The 22893-nt window shown below is 40.4% G+C and overlaps 1 protein-coding gene across 3 annotated transcripts in view; it reads right to left on the bottom strand.

The window, feature by feature from the left end:
* The window catches only part of EFCAB5 (EF-hand calcium binding domain 5), a 161872-nt gene that overhangs the window by 40031 nt on the left and 98948 nt on the right, over window positions 1–22893 (bottom strand). For 2 of the 3 annotated variants that reach the window (XM_072639852.1, XM_072639854.1), the window contains 6 exons: window positions 16929–17028; window positions 14017–15252; window positions 12466–12531; window positions 12257–12349; window positions 10967–11181; window positions 4514–4670 (listed from right to left, as the gene is read on the bottom strand). In XM_072639852.1, coding sequence (XP_072495953.1) covers window positions 4514–4670; window positions 10967–11181; window positions 12257–12349; window positions 12466–12531; window positions 14017–15252; window positions 16929–17028 — 1867 coding nt within the window. The remainder of the gene's footprint in view (window positions 1–4513; window positions 4671–10966; window positions 11182–12256; window positions 12350–12465; window positions 12532–14016; window positions 15253–16928; window positions 17029–22893) is intronic. The other variant, XM_072639853.1, reaches the window with a different exon arrangement.

Raw genomic sequence — 22893 nt, 5'->3', positions numbered from 1 at the left:
GGACGCTCCCTCCACCAATGCACATTGGCACCTTCTCTGTAACCCACAGTCTGAGAGAGCTGCCCAGAGTCACACAAGAAGATGTCCAAGTCAGGACTTGAACCCAGGTCCTCTTCCAGGCCATCCTTCTCTCTCTTCCCCATGCTCCGCTGCCTCTCATGAACCAAAATGGCTAGAAAGCCTAGCTTTCCATCCTAGAAATCCAGGATGAAATTCACCTCCTGATTTGGGACCAAAAAGACTGATTTTTCTTCTTACTAGATCCATGTGTCTATGCTCCCCTTCACTGTTTGAGTCCCTGGCCTGTGCTTCCTATCAAACAGCTCAGCTGTGCGGGCAGGTGGGTGGCAAACACCAGTGGCTGGCTGTGGGCCAGTTCACCTGAGAAACAGGCCCTTGGAAAAGCAGATCCAGAGATCCCCTGCCTGAGGCCAGAACTGAAGGAGGGTCAGGAACAGGAAGGAAAGTTCTACATGTAACCCTAGCTGACATATGTGTATATATGGGTATACATGTATATGTGAGGAGAGAGAGAGAAGAGGAGAGAGAAAGAGACAGAGAAGGAGAGAGAAAGAGAGGAGGGAGGGAGAAAGAGAAAAAGAGAGAGACAGTGGAGAGAGAAAGAGAAGAGAGGAGAATAGAGAGAAAGAGAGAAAAGGGAGAGAAAGAGACAAGAGACAGAAAGAGAGAGATGGAGAGAGAAAGAGAGAGGAGGGAGAGAGAAAGAGGAGAGCGAGACAGAAGGAGACAGAAGACAGAGAACGAGAGAGGAGGGAGGGGGAGAGAGAGACAGAGAGAACATAATGGTTTGCAAAGCTTACATGTCTTCATTTAATCTTCATCACAACCTTGGGAGGTAGGAGCTAGCATTACCCCTATTTTCCATGTGAGGAAACTGGAAACTAATTGAGTGCCCACTAAATTCAGGCTCAAATCCCACCTTGTACAGGAAGCCTTTCCCAGCCCCTCTCAGTTCTAGTGCCCTTCCTCTGTTAATTATTTCCTGTTTATCCCATATACAGATTGTTTGTACATGTCAGTTCACTTGTCATCCCCTCCATTAAATTGTGAGCTCCTCAAGTCTATCTCTTGGACTGTGCTTTGACTCTTTTTGTATCATCAGTAGTTAGTACAGTGTCTGGCATACAGTAAGTGCTTAATAAATGTTTATTACTGAGGAACAACTAAAATGAATGGAATGTAATGGAGTATTACTGCACCACAAGAAATAACAAGCAGTAAGATTTCAGAGAAACCAAGGATAATGGATCCAAGGATGGAAGGACCTTTGAGGTCCTCTACTCCAAACTTCTGATTTTCCAGGTGAGGACATTGAGGCAAGAGAAAGGATTAAGGAGAAGAGTTAGAGCCTTGATGCCAGAGTCATTACCTTCCTCTGCCTTTCAGGAGAATATTTGATGGCTGTGATACAGATTAAAGATAGCAGAACACAAATATCAGTAGAACCAATGATTTTATAGTTACAAATTATATAAATATACTATATTATATAAATCATACAAATATGAGTTTATATTGTTAACAAAAGCCACACTGAAAAGTTACTGACTTCAGATGAATAGAATGTAATCTTCTGGAGGGCAAGCACTATTCAATTTCTGTATTTGAATCCCCAGTACTTAGGACAGTTCCTGGTACATAACAGGTACTTAATAAATGCTTAATGATGAACAGAGGATTTAACAAGCATTCCTTCTCTTATTGAAGAGGAGGGGGACTAAGGATACAGAATGTGGCACATACTGTCAAACTTGATTATTTTGTTGATACACATTTGCCTTTTTTTGTCATGGCCTGATACAGTGGAAAGGGGAATTGGATGGATTTGCAGTAAAGGGTCTGGGTTCAAATCCTGTCACTTAACACTGCACTTCCTTGGGTAAGTCACTTCATGTCTATTCCTTCAGTTTCCTCATCTATAAAATGAGAGACTTGGACCCCATGGCTGTTAAGGGATCTTCTAGGCCTAGAGCTATGATCCCATGTTCCTATTCACTCTTTGGATTCAGTTTCCTCATCTGTAAATAAGGCAGATGGACTTAGCTTTTTAAGGTCCTTTCTGTCTTTAGATCTCTCAAGGTAAGGGGTTGGGGGGTAGTCACATGGGATAACATGTATCAGGAAAGGATTGTGATTTTTAAAACACACACACATAAACGAACCCAAAAGTCTTAAAAAAAAAAAAAAGTCCAGGAGCAAGGGATGAGAGAGGGAACATAGCACAAAGAGGTTGTCCAGAGGTCAGTGCTGAATCTCAGCTTGATGGCATTTGCCATTGTAATCACCCCCGTCTTCCTTACACTGGCTTACTGTGCTGATCACACCAACTGTCTTGACTACAATTGACAATCTTTCTAGGACAGAATTTGTACGCTGAGATCTGTCCTTTGTCTCTACCCACCTCCAGAGAAGCCTGCACCAAAGAAACACAAATTCTGTGTATTTTTTCTTTCAGGTACTGAATCCTTTTCCTCTCCAGGAAACACTCTGCTGTCCAAGCAAGCCGTGAGCATCTCTCCAGCTATACTGTGCCCAAAATACAGTCTCTGTGGGCAGCCACCTCTGAAGCCTGTCATGCTGAAAAGAAAAATCCTGAGCCCAGAAATGGGCTATATAGTGTCTGAATTGAAGACCCTGAGCTTCTACCTGTCCTGGAGTCCCTTCCATGGATACAAATGGGTAGAAGAAGCTCCTTCAGCTATTCAAATGTAGCAAGAACAAAGGGGCATGTGGCCACCGCCCCCTCAGAGCCCACAGATGGGACCTTCTCCATGTGAGGCTGGCTGTTTTCCCTGTCCACCTTCCTGTCATAAATAATGCCCTGATTCTGCCCAATGCCCAGAATCATGGCAGCTCTAGGAGAAGAGTGAAGAAGACACAATCAGGTCAGTGGTCTACTTCCAGCACTGTCAGCAGCATCACAAAGACACACTCACCTCGGTTCCTCTCATGTCCCTACATCCCACACTGGAGAAGAAGAGATGCTTGGCCGATTGAGAAGACTTGGCTCTCTTCAGGCATATGAGGGATTACCATGTGGAGGCTAGATTAGGCTTGCCTTTTGTAGCATACGAGCAAGAGGCAGGATGGTATAATGGTTAGAGAACGGACCTTGGAGTCAGGAAGACCTGGATTCAAATCCTGCCTCGGACACTCATATGTGTCCATCTTTGCTATATTCCTTGTGATTCTCTAAGACTCTCAATTGCAGGGAAGATGTTAAGCTGTGGGAGTCCAATACCCCAGTAAAATCACAGGTCTGGTTTTTGAAAGAGCCATCACATGGAAGCCAATTTAGATTTGCCTTGTGTGGTCTAACAGGTTCCAATGGGAGCAGAGCAGGCTGAAAAGCTGATTTCAGTTAAATGTGATGGTCTTAGGATGTAGAGTTGGAGTGGACCTTAGAGGTTACTTAGTCTACCCTCTCCCCCTCCTTTTATTTTACAATAAAGGAAACTGAGCCTTATCGAAGAAAAGTGACTTGTCTAATGTCATAATGTCTATAAAAAGCATAATTGAAATTTGAATGTAAGACCTCTGGTTACCACCAAAGGTCATGAGTTGGACAACATTAGAGGTCTTTGAAAAGCCTTGGTGGTTGGGGGTATGATAGAGGGGACTTCCATTCAGATACACACTGGACACATGACTTGGGTTCAGAGCCTGCCTTACACACTTACTAGCTAGGTAATCTTGGGCAAGTCACTTAACTCCTGTTTGCCTCAGTTTCCTCAACTGTAAAAGGGGATAAATAACTTCTACCACCCAGGATTGTTATGAGACTCAATAAGAAGATACTTGTAAAGCACTTAGCTTGGCACACAAAAGGTGCTAGAAGTGATCTTATTATTAAATTACGTTGTAATTTATTATCATTAAATCCTGCCCCAGAAACTTAATAGCTGTGTGACTTTGGGAAGTCACTTAACCTCAGTTTCCTCAACTGTGAAATGAGAGGGTTGGACTCTAAGGTCTCTTCTAGCTCTACATTTATGATCCTATAAACTCTGATATAGATAGATAGATAGATACACACACATATATATGCCCACACATATTTATATATACATATATGTATTAATATGCGTATGTGGGTATATACATATGTGTTATATATACACATATATGTTATATATGTGCATGTGTATATGCATATATACGTGTGTGGATATATGTATGTGTGTATATATATATGTGTGTGTGTATTCTATATACCTTTACAAGAAAAGAAAATAGGGACTGAATTTCTTTGAGAAAGAATGAATCTGATTATTGAAGGATCTTTGGGGCAGACACTTGGGTTTTGCCTTTGAATCATCAGCTTGGATATGCCCTGAGTTAAATTCTTCTATGGTCCTTCTCACCCACAACCACCAGTGTTTTTCCTGGGTAGGGGGCCCCTTACTGTGACTGGGAAACATTCAGCGCAGCTAGTGATTGGTTGGACCCACTAACGTGTTAAGTCCCAGTCCAAAAAAGGCTTGTGCGTTACCTTTCATCATCGATATTTTCTCCATGCCTTCCTTGTAGGTAAATAGAAGTTTGTCAATTTCACACAGGTCCAGGAAGCCAGAGCCTTCATTATCCCATTTCTGAAAGAGAGCTTCCAGGAGTAGTTTCCTTCGCATTTCCACAGTGTCTTGATGAATCTAGGAGGCAAGGAGAATTGCAAAGGATGAAGAGACACAATTCCCAGCAAGTCATGTATTCTTTACAGAGATGACTTTACTCTGGACTATAACATGAAACCAAAGGACATCAATTTATATTTATGTGTCATTTTGTATGCCAAGAGACAAAGCATAGTGTGTCCTTAGAAAGCTGGCCTTAGTACCAGGAAGACCCAAATTCAAGTCTTTCCTTCGACACATCACCTGAGTGAATCACTAAATATCCCAAAGCTCCAGCTATCTCTCTGAGGCTAGAAGTTGCCAGTTACACACCATGTGATGGAATCCTAATAGAACTGCCCCCAGTTCCAATATTCTACCTTCCTTATAGGCCCCACTGAACAGCAGGCCCACTGTATTTACCTATCCACTCACTCATTGCCCCCGCTCAACATCTTAACTTCTACATATATGACTCACTGCTCAATAGAACAACAGGTGTGTCCAGGAACTCATATTTCTTACTGAACAGAAGGCGTATCCGTGTAATGGGATCCCAGTCACCGCCTCTAGCTAGCCACTGTCCCCAGACCCATTCCTCACATTCCCATAGAAACAGCAGTGTGTCCATGCATTGGGCCACAACCACATCCATCTAGTGTCAGACAGGACCACAATACTCAGCCAATCAGAAAGCATCACCACCAGAATACCCGAGAAGGATGTGGACCCCAGAACAATAGAAGGGGACTTTCCCTAAGTAGGCACCTGTGCAGTAATAGCAAAAGTTGTTCTTTAGGTGAATTTGTGATGTAGAGAGGTTTATTATAATATCATTATCATACATACGTACTCCTCAAATGGGTTTTTCTGCAGGCATTGTGAGTAATTGCATGCGCAGTTCCACTGTGGCTGGGATCCCTCCCCTATGACCTAATCCCTTAGACTCCTCCTGCCTTTTTAATATTCATAATTTCTTGCATCTCATTGCATCTTTACTCTATAAAAATCTATCTTGCTTCTTCTGAAGTTGCTGGTTCCTCTTGGAACCTAGCTTGCTTCTGAGGGTTGTTCATCCTCAATAAATTCCTATACTTGGATTGGAGATGGTCTGATTCTGAATTCTTTGAGACAGTTCTACCACAACACATGAAGAAACTGCAACATATTGGCCGAGGGTGTTTCTTCATCTAGTAGTTCCCCAAGAATCATCGGTCCAATCTCTCTCACTATATTTTACATATACACATATATTTATGTAGCCATACATATGTTGTCTCCCCCAATAGCAACCCTGAGGGGAAGACTGATTAATTTTTGGTTTTATGTCCCCAGTGACCACAGCAGCTTCCAGCACATAGTAGGCACTTAATAAATGTTAGTCAGTCAAAAGGCATTTATTAAGTGCTTACAGATGCAGGCAGCTAGATGGCTCAGCGGGATAGAGCACAGGACCTGGAGTCAGGAAGACTCGAGTTCAAATCTGGCCTCAGGTACTTATTAGCTGTGTGACTCTGGGCAAATCACTTAACTTCTGTTTGCCTTAATCCACTGGAAAAGGAAATGACAAACCACTTCAGGATCTTTGCCAAGAAAACTCCATGGACAATATGGTCCACAGGGTCACAAGGAGTTGGATACAACTGAATAGCATGTTACAGGCACTGTGCTGAGTGTGGAGAATACAAAAAAAAGGTGGAGAGCAGTCCCACATTCTAATGGCAAAACAATATATAAATAACTGGATTTATTGCGATTGTTTGGTCGTTGGTCAGTTGTGTCCCACTCTTTGTGATCCCATTTGGGGTTTTCTTGGCAAAGATACTGGAGTGGTTTGTCATTTCCTTCTCCAACTCATGTTTTTATTTTTAAATTTATTTCATTTTTACTTAATGGAATAAATCAAGCATTTCCATAATATAGTACAATAAAAATAGGATTGCAATGAAACTGCAAATTTACTATGCACAAGTTGCTATTCCTTTCATATATACAATAAAATTATAATACATATTTCTTTTTTCCTTTTTTCTTTCCTGTTTCACAGATGAGGAAACTGAAGCAAAGAAAGTGAAGTGACTTGCCCAGGGTCACATAGCTAGTAAGTGTCTGATATCCCTGTATATTAGGGAAGACAATGGTGCCACTGTCAGTAATAGAGAAATTCAGATGGGGGAAGAGTTTTGGGAAGAAAGATAATGAGTTCTGTTTTAGATATGTTGAGGTTGGGATGCCTATGGTGCATCCACCACAAGACATCCCATTGTAAATTCATGAGAGACTAAGACTGGATATATAGAGCTCAGATCCATCTGCACAGACATGGACAACGGAACCCATGAGAGTTGATGAGATGGCCGAGGGAAATTTAGAGCAAAAAGCAAAATGGACCTTTCACAGAGCCTTGGGGTACAGCCACTGTTAGAGGGTGCGATGTGGATGAGGTACCAGCAAAGGAGATAGAGGAGAGTCAGAAAGGAGGAGGAGGAAAGAGAGAGAAAATGACCTTAAACTTCTGAATGAGAAAATGATTGCCATTCCCTGTTGCTTCCATAAGATGAAAATCAGGGACTGTGGGGCAGTCAATCAGTTAAACCATAATCATTTATCAAGGGCTTATTATGTGTCAACCTTTGTGCTAATAGCCCAAGGACAGAAAGAAAGGCAGAAACTGTCCCTGTCTTTAAAGAATTTACATCTAAAGGGGAAGGTGACATATAAAAATCTTTACATTGCATTAGAACATGTTAATGTGGGAAGGATGGGCAGTTAGGTGGTACCAGGATAGCATTCTGGGCCTGGAGTCAGGAAAACTCATCTTCTTGAGTTCAAATCTGGTCTCATTCACTTTCTAGCTGTGTGACCTTGGGCAAGTCATTTAACCTCATTTGCCTCAGTTTCTTCATCTGTCAAAGGAGCTTGAGAAAGAAAAGTGACAAACCCCTGCAGTATCTTTACCCCCAAAAACCCCAAATGTAGTCACAAAAAGTTGGATGCAACTGAAAAGCAATTGAACAACCACAAAATGTAGAAAGACAACCACGTTCTCTATACGATAAAGACATCTGATGACACAAGTCACTTAAAGGAAGTGCTTCCACCTCCCAAAAGGTTCCAGGTTGATAGATGGTTTGGAGCCCATGGACTCAATAGACCTTCGGGGTTCTGCGCCTTCTCAGAATCTAGGTATGTTTTTGCACCCCTTAGGCCATCAATGACCAATGATTTTTTCAAGTATTTGATCCTAGACTTCATTGTTTTGCATTGAATTAAAGGTCCAACCTGCAAACCTCTCGCGGGGGGTCCTTCGTGCTGCGGACTGGGTGCCAGGACTGGGAGCCGAGTGCAGCCCTGCCACGGCCGCGGCACTGAGAGGAAAAGATCCGAGCGGGCTTCAGGGACGGGATCTCCAGCAGCCACGTGGGTCCCTCCACCCACAGAGAGACCTGCAAACCTCTCGCAAAAGGTCCGTCACACTGCAGACGCGGAGCCCAGCCCAGACATGCTGCGGCCGCGGCACCGAGAGAAACAGATCCGACCAGGCTTCAGGGATGGGATCACCTGCGGCCGCACAAGTACCTCCACCCACAGGTGACAGGGGTCGGTGAGAGAGTCTCTTTGGCGGGTCGAGAGGGGAGTGGGGTGCCCCCATAATTCAGGGCCCCCGGGGAGGTAGAAGCTGAGAGGTGGCTGCAGACAGGGGCTCCCCAAGGGGGCAGGAGCCTGGATCCATTGTGGAAGGTCTGTGCATAAACCCCCTGAGGGAACTGAGCCTGAGAGGCGGCCCTGCCCCCACCTGACCATCTGAACTTAATTCTCACACTGAATAGCAGCCCTGCCCCCGCCAAAAGCCCTAAGGCTGGAAGCAGCATTTGAATCTCAGACCCCAAGCTCTGGCTGGGAGGATCAGGAGGCGAGGTGGGTGTGAGGAGAATATTCAGAGGTCAAGTCACTGGCTGGGAAAATGCCCAGAAAAGGGAAAAGAAATAACACAATAGAAGGTTACTTTCTTGGAGAACAGACATTTCCTCCCTTCCTTTCTGATGAGGAAGAACAATGCTTACCATCAGGCAAAGACACAGAAATCAAGGCTTCTGTGTCCCAGCCCACCCAATGGGCTCAGGCAATGGAAGAGCTCAAAAAGAATTTTGAAAATCAAGTTAGAGAGGTGGAGGAAAAGCTGGGAAGAGAAATGAGAGACATGAAGTCAAAGCATGAACAGCAGATCAGCTCCCTGCTAAAGGAGACCCAAAAAAATGTTGAAGAAATTAACACCTTGAAAACTAGCCTAACCCAACTGGCAAAAGAGGTTAAAAAAGCCAATGAGGAGAAGAATGCTTTCAAAAGCAGAATTAGCCAAATGGAAAAGCAGGTCCAAAAGATCACTGAAGAAAATAGTTCTTTCAAAATTAAAATGGCACAGATGGAGGCTAATGACTTTATGAGAAAGCAAGATATCAGAGAACAAAGAGAGAAGAATGGAAAAATGGAAGAGAATGTGAAATATCTCATTAGAAAAACAACTGACCTGGAAAATAGATCCAGGAGAGACAATTTTAAAATTATGGGACTACCTGAAAGCCATGATCAAAAGAAGAGCCTAGACATCATCTTTCATGAAATTATCAAGGAAAACTGCCCTGAGATTCTAGAACCAGAGGGCAAAATAAATATTCAAGGAATCCACAGAACACTGCCTGAAAGAGATCCAAAAAGAGAAACTCCTAGGAATATTGTGGCCAAATTCCAGAGTTCCCAGGTCAAGGAGAAAATATTGCAAGCAGCAAGAAAGAAACAATTCAAGTATTGTGGAAATACAATCAGGATAACACAAGATCTAGCAGCCTCTACATTAAGGGATCGAAGGGCATGGAATAGGATATTCCAGAAGTCAAAGGAACTAGGACTAAAACCAAGGATCACCTACCCAGCAAAACTGAGTATAATACTTCAGGGGAAAAATTGGTCTTTCAATGAAATAGAGGATTTTCAAGCATTCTTGATGAAAAGACCAGAGCTGAAAAGAAAATTTGACTTCCAAACACAAGAATGAAGAGAACCATGAAAAGGTGAACAGCAAAGAGAAGTCATAAGGGACTTACTAAAGCTGAACTGTTTACATTCCTACATGGAAAGACAATATTTGTAACTCTTGAAACATTTCAGTATCCGGGTACTGGGTGGGATTACACACACACACATGCACACACGCACACACATACATAGAAACAGAGTGCACAGAGTGAATTGAAGAGGATGGGATCATATCTTAAAAAAAAATGAAATCAAGCAGTGAGAGAGAAAGATATTGGGAGGAGAAAGGGAGAAATTGAATGGGGCAAATTATCTCTCATAAAAGAGGCAAGCAAAAGACTCATTAGTGGAGGGATAAAGAGGGGAGGTGAGAGAAAAACATGAAGTCTACTCTCATCACATTCCACTAAAGGAAAGAATAAAATGCACACTCATTTTGGTAGGAAAACCCATCTCACAATACAGGAAAGTGGGGGATAAGGGGACAAGCAGGGTGGGGGGGATGATAGAAGGGAGGGCATGGGGAGGAGAGTGCAATTCGAGGTCGACACTCATGGGGAGGGATAGGATTAAAAGAGAATAGAAGTAATGGGGGACAGGATAAGATGGAGGGAAATATAGTTAGTCTTATACAACACAACTATTATGGAAGTCATTTGCAAAACTACACAGATGTGGCCTATATTGAATTACTTGCCTTCCAAAGGGAAGGGTTGGAGAGGGAGGGAGGTAAAGAAATTGGAACTCAAAGTGTTAGGATCAACTGTCGAGTAATGTTCTTGCCACTAGGAAATAAGAAATACAGGTAAAGGGGTAAAGAAAGCTATCTGGCCCTACAGGACAAAAGAGAAGATGGAGACAAGGGCAGAGAGGGATGATAGAAGAGAGAGCAGATTGGTCATAGGGGCAATTAGAATGCTTGGTGTTTGGGGGGGGAGGGGATAAAAGGGGAGAAAATTTGTAACCCAAAATTTTGTGAAAATGAATGTTAAAAGTTAAATAAATAAATTTAATAAAAAAATAAAATAAAATAAAAATAAAAAAATAAATGAATTAAAGGTCCAAGTGATATTGGCTTATTTGGGATCAAACAGCTCATTACTATCATAGGGCTGGACTTGGAGTGACTCAGTAGACATTCTTGTTGAATAAGGGTGGAAATACAGTGACAAAATGAGGGGGAGGGAGGAAGAAGGTAAAAAGACCAAAAGAAAGAGAAAATGAAAGTCAGCAGGGCTTGTATGACACCATTTTTTCCTCCAAACTTTGGTCTCTCCTATTGCTTTTCCCACAACACTCACCTTCTCCAAGTGGTTGATTTTCTCTTCTTGCGTCTCCACGTAATTCTTCTTTACAAAGTTGATGAACTTCTTCATGATGCCAGTGGGGACATTGTCCCTCACAAACATGTCCAGGAGCTGAACAAATTGTGGCAAGGTGAGGTAGTTCTTGGTGAAGGAGCTCCTCGTATTAGACCTTTGCTGGCTCAAAATTTGGCGCATTATTGGACGCAGCTCTGGTTGGCAGGAAACAGAAACAATGTGGTCAATAGAGAAATTTCCCCCAAACCTAGGAGAAGGTAGACAAGTATTCACTTCCAGCTGGGCATGTACTCAGGAATAAAGAGAAGAAGGAGAATAGTAGCATATTTATAGAACCTTTTGCTTTGATCTACATTATCTCGTTTGATAGAGACTGGACCTGTGGGCTTGTTAACACAGGGAACTCCTGAGTGAGAAAACCACATCTTCCAGTACAGGTGAACATCTTGAGGACAGGCTCAGGGTTTATACCTTTCTCTATCCCCAAGAGCACTTAGCACAGTTCCCAGTATATAGGGCTTTGTTTGTTTGATTTCCTTCTTGGAGGTAATCAGGGTTAAATGACTTATCCAGGGTCACACAACTAGTAAGTGTCTGAAGTTGAATTTGAACTCAGGTCCTCCTGACTCTAGAGCCAGTGCTCTATCCACTGCTTCCCTGTCCTCCCAATACATAGCTAAGTGCTTAATAAAGTGCTTTCTAAACTTTAAAATACTACAGAAATTCTAATTGTTATAATAATAATATAATATAATAAATATAATAATTATGATAGTAATAATTCTTATTATTATATGCTTGTTGAGTGACTAGAGAGTCACCTAGGGCACTAAGGGGTTAAGAGACTTGCCCAGGTTATATTGTGTGTTAAAGGAAGGATTTGAATGAAGGTCTCCCTGATTCTGAGACTGACTCTCTTTTCACTCTGCAATGCTGACTCTAGCCTATACTTACAAAACACACACACACAAGTTCCTAAAACATTTGCCCGATTTTCCCCTTCTCTCTCCCTCCCCCTTCACTTTTAATGTTTTGAGAGTACTAGGTATCTTACTTGACCTGACCTTGAATGCCACCATGACCCAAAAACAATCAGGTGAGAAGAAAAGGTTGCAAAGAGAACTTGTTTTTGCTATGGGTGGAAGAAGGCTGACCAGAGCTGGTCATCACCCAAGGGAATGGGTTCCTTCAGTAATCAAAGTTAGCCTACTGGCCCATCTGTCCATTGAGTACCATTCATCCCATCCTGGACTCAGTGTCATCAGGTACCTGAGAACCTGGGGTCATCCAAGACCAAATAAGCCTCTTTGTTTTCTCCATATTTCATATACCTCTTACTCAGGTCGTAAGTTAAGAGCTCGCCTGGAAAAACATAGAAGGCCAGAAGAGGAACAAGTCAGTACCTTCTCTTTCCCAATGTCATCACCATGCAAGGTGTGTCAAAGGATAAAGGAAGGGAGAATTCAAGATGGAGTCACCTGACCATGGCTTCCCATATATCAACTGGCTCCTCGGCTCACAGCTTGTGTCTTTGTCTCCAGTTTCTGAAAATTGTAAAAGGAAACCACCAATTAATGGGTTGCCGTGAAAAATGAAATTGTTGCGAGCAATTATTCTCTAGTTTTCCAGTGTGGGAAATCACTTAGAGAGTCGTCTTTCCATGTGTAGCCTAAGGCTTGTCATTAATATACCAACACCCAGGGGTCACTAAATAACTGATTATTTATGATAATTCCAAGATCAGTTACTACATTTATTATCTTCTTTTCTATGAGGTAAGGAGCGACTAAGCATTATTAACTCCATTTTATGGAGTTAATTGGGTTGGGAAAACTGAGGCCCAGCCAGAGGAAGGTCACATAACAGTAGTAGGAGCAACTCACATTTCTATAGGATAGGATTAAGAATTAGACCTGCTATTTTATGGGTGAAGGGACCTCTCTCTCCCAACCCAGGTCAACATCTTCTCTATGACTTAGAATCTCAAAGAACTGCCCAGAACACTATTCATGTGCCAAAAGTTAGACTTGACTTGAGGGTCTTAGGAAAGGTTATATAAGTATTAGTATCTACGTTTTGCAGACAAAGAAACTGAGGCACATGACTTGCTTCACTTGCCCAAGGTTGTATAGCTAGAAACCCAGGACATGGGCTTCTAATGCTAAACTCTCCTGACTCCAAGTCCACCAGGCCTTCCCCTACACTAGGCTGATATGACTGAGTCACCCATCTCCCTGCTCTCTGCTTTTTAAACTAGGTTATCATATTTAAGGTTAGTGGGGCTGTGGGACCTCAGAGCTAGATGATCTAATTTTTTTTCAGTTACCAAGCATTTATTTTCTAAAACTCTTAAAAATAAAAACCAAAATATGCATAATCAGCACTGTCAATTCCCCCACGGTCCAAGTCCAAAAATATATGTCTCTTTCTGCATACTGAGTCCATTAGCTTTTGGTATAATTTAAAAAACAAACAAGCTCTGATGTGATCTTGACCTCCCCAAAGAGGTTAAGGAAAGTTCAAAAGGAAATGGCTCCCATATTGATGTATTTGTGGCGAGCCACAGAGCTTTCTCTGTAACCCAATTTAAATTTTATCATAACACATGACATCTATGTAGGACAAAAGTTGAAAACTCTTTTAGAAATGGAATTAAAGGAATTTTTTTTTTAAATCACCAATTCCCAGGCATCAGACCTTACAATTTCATAGCTCAAGTGTTTTCACTTCATTTCCTGATCTGAATTCTCCCTTGTCTAGCTGAATGATGTAACCTATAACAAGTCAATGAAGAATTACTTCTATTCTTAACATGGTCAGATTTTCTCCTTATAAATGGAACTCCAGCACAAAAGGAAGACCCAGGCAAATAACTGTTATCGTGAAGAGGCAATGCTGAGAAACTGAATGTTTGGTAAGTCCAGAGTACATGTTAAGTGCAACAATGATGTCTAACAGCTGGGTATTAGCAAAGACATTTAGGGTCAATAAATCAAGAGTCAGTGATGGGCCAGAGAATACATTCTTACCTAGGAGATATTCTTCTGAGGTTGATTTGGCATCCTTGGGCTGCACTTCAACTTTTTCTTCCTCTAGAGAATCTGTAAAGAGACTTTGGCTGCTTTTCTGTTGGAGCATGACGCTTTCTTCCAGAGAACTGGCTTCTCTCACTCCTATTGACGCTTTCTTCTCTGTGGGTGGTTGGGTCTGCCCTTCTTCAGACATTGATGGCTCTTGGGACCTCTTTGGAGGTTCTCCTTGCTCTTCTCCATGTTCTTGCAGTCTTGTAGTTGAGCTTGTCTGTTCTGTTGCTGATCCACTCTCCTTTGCTGGTTCCTCAGAGGGTTCTCTTGCTTCAGTTCTGGAGTCCCTCTTCTCTTCTGTGGATCTTCTCTGCTTTGCTACTGAATCCTGAGATGAACTTGGCTCTTTAAGTCTTTCATCCTCTTCATATGATTTTCCCTGCCCCTTGTCTGGTTCTCCTTGCTCTTTGCCTGGTTCTCCCTGCTCTTTGTCTGGTTCTCCCTGATCTTTGTCTGGTTCTCCCTGTTCTTTGTCTGGTTCTCCCTGCTCTTTGTCTGGTTCTCCCTCCTCTTTGTCTGGTTCTCCCTCTTCTTTGGCTGGTTCTCCCTCTTCTTTGTCTGGTTCTCCCTGCTCTTTGTCTGGTTCTCCCTGCTCTTTGTCTGGTTCTCCCTGCTCTTTGTCTGGTTCTCCCTGCTCTTTGTCTGGTTCTCCCTGCTCTTTGACTGGTTCTCCCTCCTCTTTGGCTGGTTCTCCCTCCTCTTTAACTGGTTCTCCCTCCTCTTTGACTGGTTCTCCCTCTTTTGCAGATGGTTCCCCCTCTTCTGTGGATGGTTTTCTCTCTTCTGTGGATGGCTCTTCCTGCTCTGTTTCTTGACTACTTAGTCTCTTCTCAGTTTGTGAATCTGTAGGCAACTCCTCTGTGGAACCCATATCATCCTGCTTCTGTTCTGAGGACTTTCTCTTGTCAGGAACCACTTCTTCCTCATCATTCAATGTTTCTTGTGGCTCTGAGTCATCTCCGTAGGTCTTAGCAGTGGTAGACCAGCTAATGATTTTCTGTTCAGATTCCTCCTCTTCAGCCTCTTCTATGTCATATTGGGGCAATTCCTTCTCAATGGCAACAAAGGGTTTCTTCATATCTCCTGCATGTAGTTGCTCCAATGACTCAGAAGGGCTCCTGTCATCATCCAAGTCTCCCCAGAACTCAGCTGGTTCTATGTCTCCAAATTCAACAAATGGCCCTAGTATAGAAAGCAAGGCATTTAACTGATAAGATGATCACTTTGGTGACACCTAACCTGACTGATGAAAGGAAGATGAGGACACTCCAATCAATAATCTCCTCCTAATGCTAACATTTTTTGTGAGTCAAAAATTCACCTCATTTCCTTAGAAGATTAGAGGATTATAGATTTAGAGCTAGACAGGAATTTAGAAACCACCTAATCCAATATTCCTTGTTTTACAGAGGAAGGACTAACGTCAAGAGATTTGCCCAAGGTCACACAAAGAATAAATATTTTATTTACAGATTACAGCTTTAGAGGTAGAAGAGAACTTAGAAGTCATTTGATTCAACCCCCTCATTTTAGAAAAGAGGAAACTGAGGACAAAAGAAGTTAAGTAACTCACTTAAGGGCCCAGAGGGAATAAATTGCAGAGGTGGGATTTTGATTCAGACCTTCTGACTCCAAATGCACCACTCCCTCCACTCTACTACTTTGAAAATAAAGAGAGGTCTTTGATTCAGATGGCAAAAACAAAAGGTATACAACCTCTAGCTGTGACTTTCTTTGAAATAAAACAGTTCTCAAATTTTCACTTGGATACCTGATGTATAGAACCCATAGACTCTAAGTTGAATGAAAGATTATTTATATAGAATGTCGAGTCCTTCTGACTGTACCCCTTAAGTACTTCCATCTCCTAAGTTTTCCTCACTTTTTAAAAATAAAAAAAGTCAAAGATTAAGTTCATCAAATAAGCCAGTTTTAGTAGAATAAATAAAAATGCATTGATGTAGAAGGAAATTTTTTTCTTTAGAAATCTAAGACATATGTTTAAAAATTCTGGATAGTCAAGGCACAATTATCTCCTGTAATTGCATACATACATATATAATGTATTTATAGTAATATATTACTTTTGTTATTTATTTGTTTATTTAATTTTAATAGCCTTTTTACTTATATCACCTTCATTTCCTAGTATATCTACTACCTCCTCTGCCCAGAGAGATATCCCTTATAAAAATAACCAAAAAAAGGAAGAGAAAAAAAAATGGTTCAGCAAAACAAACACACCAATCAAGTCCAACAATATATACAGGGTTCCACACCCATGGGCCTTACCTCTGCAAAGAATGTTTAAATAACTTTAGCTAGTACCTACATAATGTTTTAATGTTAAAAAACTGTGAGTTGAGTTCTAGTTGAGCTCCTTTGTCACAGCATTATTGAAAAGGATATCTGTCTCTGAGACTAAGAGTAATTTTTAAGGCTGCAGTTACTACACAGAGCCATAACCAGTCATTTTTACATATGGGACAAATGGCACAAAATGCTGCCTTTGAGCCAGCATTTTAGGGTGACTGAAGTTGAGCAAAAGGTGTTGGGAAGTAGGGTGAAGCATAATAGTAGTTTCCTATTTTAACTAATTTTTCTTACTAGGTAAGGTGCTAAGCTCAGTTGTTTCTATGATACTGAAAAAGTGCTTTATAATGTTTTCCAAATTCCTGCACCCTAGAGGAAAGCCCCAGTTGTTCTGCCCTAGTCATAGCTTTGCTTCCACCAAAGCAGCTAATGGAGTATAGCCTTTGTGTAGGGACCTTCAATTAATGTTGTCACAAAAATGATAAAGATGGTAGTAATATCCTGTCTTGTCCTGACAGGCTTCCCCCACCTATTGTTTTACTTACAATATCTTGGGTTATGGAATAGCTTTTTAACCATCTTTGGACATTTGTCATAGAAGTTTTCCAGCAAGGTCAATGTCCTCTCCCGGTCCAGGAACCCCACCTAGGCAAAATGTTTGTAGTTAGTGTATTCTTAAGACCTAAGGTTCATTATACAGCTGGTATCATTTTACTTTTCATTCCCAAGCCTCCATTTATTCACCTATAAAATGAGATGGTTGAGTCAGGAAGACCTGAGTTCCAATCTTGACTCAGACACTTTCAAGCTTTGTAAGCTTGGACAATGTCCCTTAACCTCTATTTGCCTCAGTTTCCTCAACTGTAAAAGGGGGATAATAACAGCACCTACCTCCCAGGGCTCTTGTGAGCTTCAAATGAGAGATAACATGTCTAAAGTACGTAGCACAGTGCCTGGTACATAGTAGGCATTACATGAATGTTAGCTATTTATTACAGATATTGTAAATAATTTATTATTATCACTATTATTTCTTGGGTAGCTAGGTGGCACAGTGGATACAGCTCTGGGCCTAGAGTCAAGAAGTTCCTAGAGTCAAGTCTGAGTTCCAATGTTGATTCAGATGCTTCCTAGCTGTGTGATCCTGGACAAGTTGCTTAATCTTGTTTGCCTCAGTTTCCTCATCTGTAAAATGAGCTAGAGAAGGAAATCACTCTAGTATCTCCGCCATGAAAACCTCAAATGTGGTCATGAAGAGTTGGACAAGACAAAAAAAATGCTGAAGAACTGAAATTACTGTCGCTTGCTCAAAAACCTTCAATGGCTCCCTACTGTCTGTGGGAGAAAATAGGAACTCTTTGGTCTGGCTCTAAAGCCTTTCACCTCTTTCCCCAGATTATCTTTCTTGCCTTTTTTCATATTATTCCCCTTCACATGCTGACATCCCAGCCAAACCAGAACATTTAGCCATTCCTTACTTTGATCTGCTTTTCTACTTTTTTCCCAAGAACCAAGTGGTTTTGATGATTCCTACTTTATAATAGCTGAAGTCTCGAAGCACTATCCCCACTTTATTCCTACATTTTTTTCATTATTTCCCTTGCTATTCTAGATCCTTTATTCCAAATCAACATTGGTATTATTATATTTAGCCTAGTAACATGTCCCTTGAGTAATTTGATGACCATGGCACTAAATCTGGAAATTAACTTTGGAGTATTGTCACTTTTATTATCTGGGCACCACCCAGCCATGAGCATCGAATATTCTCCAGTTTTTAAAATTGTGTTCTATTTCTTCAAGGAGTGTTTTATAAATAAATGTATGAGTATTGAATGTGCTTTGGGAGATTACTCTTTCTTGTAGTTACTTAGAATGGGCTTTCCCTTTCTAGTATTACCTCTGGAGTTTTGTTATTATTTTTTGGGGTGGTTATAAATTCTTTGTGCAACTTTCATCCTTAATAACTTTAAAATCACAATAATAGGTACATACTGTAAATGACATAAATTTTAAGCATATAAGTCCTTATAATTTTAATGGCATTTATAAGTTTTTCATTTAAATTTTTCATGTAAAATTTTTTTTAAATATTAAGCTTGATTTAACCCTCCACAGAACTGCCATCATTTGTGATACATTTTTCAATACCTCTTTTCCAACCCACTGAAAATATTTCTCAGTTGCCACTCAGTAAACAAATAAAAATTAACTAACTCAAAATTGACAGCAGTAATGCATAAAATTTTAAGAATTCATTTTTTATTCCCTTTGTAGTGTGTTTCCATCATGTATACATCTGAAGGTAGTAAACATTAAAGCTATATAAGAACTTTATAACCACAGTGTATGGAAATGCTGTTGGGTTTGGTGTGTCAGCTGTTCCTTAAACTCACCAGACCATCCCAAGTGCTATGCCTTCACATAGGTGGTCCCCTAGGTGTAAAGTTCACTCCCCTCTCATCTCTACCTTTTAGAATAATTCTCTTACTCAACTCAGGAGCCACCTGTTCCATGAAGCATTCTCTGATTCCCTCTAGTTGAAAGATGTCTCTCATTATTAACATTTTTCCTGGAATACTTTGGTTCTTTTCTTTGTTGCATTACATGACTGCTAGGTGGTACAGTGGATAGTGATGGGTTTAGAATCAGGAAGGAGGGAGGACGGGTGTCAAATCCTGCCTCAGTTACCTACCAACTGTCTGGGAAAATCACATTGCCTCTCAACTTCAGTCAGTTCCTTTATTGGTAAGAGGGGATAATAAGAGCACCTACCTTAGAGGATGGTTGTGAGGATCTAAGGAGATTGTACATGTAAAGCCTGCTTTGTAAACCCTTATGGTTCTACATAAATAAAAGCTAGCTATTACATTATTCTTATCTGCACACATTTCGTATTCCATGATCCACACTCATCCCCTTCTCCACCCACCAGAAGAATGGAAACTCCCGGACAGCAGGGAGTGTGTCATTTTTAAATCTCTTTATCTCCACTACCTAACACAGTGCCTTTCATAACACAGATGCTTTGAAAATACCTAGTGAACTGAATACTTTTTCCTATGGAGTCTTTAAATAGCCTCTCGGTCTTTAGCTTTTATGAAAGCTTCTTACATTCATCTGGTTTTTCTTTCTTTTCCTATTCTCTCCATGCCCTGTTAACAGTTTAATCTCATTAAAATTGGCACCTGAAGATCAGAGCAACCTACTCAGTCTTACTGTTCTAGCAGCCCCTCCTAACACTACCAGTCTAGGCACATTAGAACCAGAAATCTACACGGAAGTCTGAACGATGTGCAGATGGCCTCAAGTACGAATAGCAGAGACATTTTTCTGCAGTGGGTCAGTATGGGAACGTTGCTCTAACCTAGGAGGTTAGAAGCCCTTTGATGTGTGGGGAGAAACTAGAGGTCAACCATCAGCAGCCTGGCAGAGGCTTAGTAGGGGATAACAGAATCTTTGGGAAGTGAAGGAGGGAGTGGGGAAGCAATAGACCCCAGGGAGCAGGAAGACCCCCCCAGCCAAGCCAGAGCAGAAGGACCACAGAGGCAATCTAGTCCAATTCCCTTGTTTTACAGGCGAGACAACTGAGGAAGTAATTGACAAAACCCACACTCTGTGACTCTGAAGTACAGCCCCTCTTCTTCTGGACCACAGATGAATACTGAAGTGATCTGGAGAGGATTCTGGGAAGAAGGCTGAGTAGGTCAGAAAATTTTCAGCTCTCCCAATTTCCTACACACACACACACAAAAAAGACAGAACTTAGCCTTAGAGCAGCAGAAATAAACATTAGGTAGAGCAGTTGTCCTCCTAAGATAATTTGAGAAGACCCCAGGAAACACCAGAATGAAGTGAAAATATCCAGGCTGACAGAATCAACAAATAGCAAGCCCTGGGGGCAGCTGGGTTAAGAATCGGCCTCAGCCTTAGAAACTTTCTTGGTGAAGACAGTTTGGGGGTCTGACAGCTGAGCAGAAGGTTGAAGGACCTTCCACTGTTGAGGGTTGCCAAGCACAGCTGTACTGACCAGACGCATCCCGGGCTACAGCTGCAAGGAGAAGGAGCTAGCACCCACATGGTGAGTGCAGTAGCAAGGAGCAGTGACTCTGTTGACTGTGGGCACTTGTAGAAAAGCAGAGTCCCTGGTTTCAATTCCAGGGCAGAGAGGACAATTGTTGTTTGCAAGCACTGGAAAAACTGCAGGCAGCAAGATCATTTGTGGGACAGTGTGGCTGGGCGCCCTAGCCACGGCTTAGTGGGGAGGAGAGCCCAAGGTTGGGCCCTGAGACAGATCTCAGAAAATAACAGTAAGAAGGACCTGAGGCTTGGGGTATCATTCCCCATACCTAGAGACTACAACTGGATTAAACTAACAGCTGCTAAAAAACAAAATAAAACAAAAAAAAAAGATAAAAATGAGTAAGCAAAGGAGAAAGAACCCAACCATCCATATTACTGTGGAAATAGAGAAGATCTGGTTTCATATTCAGAGGAAGATAATGGAGTTTAAAAAGCCACTTCTTTTCCAATGAGAAACATCAAACGGTCCCAAGCATAATATGAGTTCTTGGAAGAACTTAAAAAGGACTTTAAAAATCAAATAAGAGAGATCAAGAAAAAATTAGAAAAAAAATAGAAACAATCCAAGAAAATCAAGAAAATTATGAAAAGAAAGTCAACCAACTAGAAATAGAGAATCAAAAACTTAAGGAAGAAAACATTTTCTTAAAAATTAAGATTACACAATGGAAAACTAATGACATTCTAAGATACCAAGAAACCATCAAAAGAAATCAAAAGAATGAAAGAATAGAAGAGAAAGTAAAACATCTTATCAGAAAAACAACTGATCAGGAGAACAGACTGAGGAAAAGTAATATAATAGTTGGATTACCTGAAAATTATGATTAAAAAAAGAGTCCTGACACAATATTGAAAGAAATTATCAAGGAAAATTGCCCTGAAGTTCTAGAACAAGAAGGAAAAGTAGAAATAGAAAAAACCCACCAATCACCATTTGAAAGCAGAATCCCTGGTTTCAGTTCCAGGGCAGAGAGGACAATTGTTTGCAAGCACCAGAAAAAGAGATCCCAGAACAAAAATTTACAGGAATATTGTAGTCAATTTCCAAGTTCCCAGGTTAAGGAGAAAGTATTGGAAGCAACAAGAAAAAAACAACTTAAATATCATGGAGCTATAATAAGTATTACACAAGATCTAGGCACTACTATTTTGAAGGATTGTAGGTCTTGGAATAGAATATTTCATAGAGCAGAAGAGCTGGGGTTATAACCAAGAGTAACTTACCTAGCAAAGTGAAGTATAACTCTGAATGGGAAAAAAATGGGCATTTAATAAACTCAAAGGCTTTCAGGTTTTTGTGACAAAACTCTCAGAACTTAAGGGAAAATTCAATATATAATATCCAGGAAAAATATAAGATAAACATTACAGACCAATTATAAGGGATCAATAAAGTCAAATTGTTTACTTTGTGTTATGATTGTCATCATTATTTTGGTAGTTTGAAAGAAAGGCTTGGGCTGAGTTGAGTATAAAGTGGTAATTCTAAAAAAAATAAAATTTGTAGAGAGATAAAATTGTCTCCTACAAATGAAACATAAAAGGAAAAATTGATACAGAAGAATATAAATATTTTTCTAAATTCAAGAAGAAATAAGAGGTCAAAGGGATAGGGTGGGGGAAGATAAGGGAGAGACTCAGACAGGTGGGTAGGTTAAGGGATAGCAATGCAGAGGAGGGAGGAGGAATAGAATATATAGAATGAGAAGGATAGCAAGAAAAAATAGGAATGAATATTGATTTAATAATAATTTACTTATAATAGGTAAATAATAATTTAATGATAATTTACCTATAATATTAATAATAAATTAATGTAAAATATTAATTAATATAACTAATACAAAATAATAAATAAATTAATAATAATTTACCTATAATAGGTAAATAATAATCTACCTGTAAAATGGAAATGGATAGTATATTAAAAATCTGAATTTAACAATATATTGTTCTCAGGAAACATTTAAAATATGACAGATACACACAGAGAAAGGGCAGGAGTAAAATTTAATATTAAAAAGCAGGGATAGTAATCATGATCTCAGACAAAATTAAAGATAAAATAGATTTAATCAAAAGTGAAAAATACAGAAACTACACTATGTGTCAGCAATATTATGCAATACTGTTTTAGACCATTTAAAATACCTAGACAGCATAAAGTACCTGAGCATACAGGAATTAAATGAACATAAACGTAAAAAGCTTTTTATACAAATAAACTCAGACCTCAATAACTGAAGTAATATTTATTATTCATGGGTAGGCAAAGTCAATACAATTTTTTAAATGACAATTTTACCTAACTAATGTATTTATTCATTTAAATTACTAAAAATTATTTTACTGAATTAGAAAAAAATAACGAGAAAATTCATTTGGAAGAACAAAAGGTCAGGAACTTTAAAGAAACCAGGGGAA

The sequence above is a fragment of the Notamacropus eugenii genome, chromosome 2 (assembly GCF_028372415.1).
Source record: "Notamacropus eugenii isolate mMacEug1 chromosome 2, mMacEug1.pri_v2, whole genome shotgun sequence".
Lineage (NCBI taxonomy): Eukaryota > Metazoa > Chordata > Mammalia > Diprotodontia > Macropodidae > Notamacropus > Notamacropus eugenii.
Note: the sequence above shows the minus strand (reverse complement) of the source record. Positions and strands in the feature narration are given on the sequence as shown.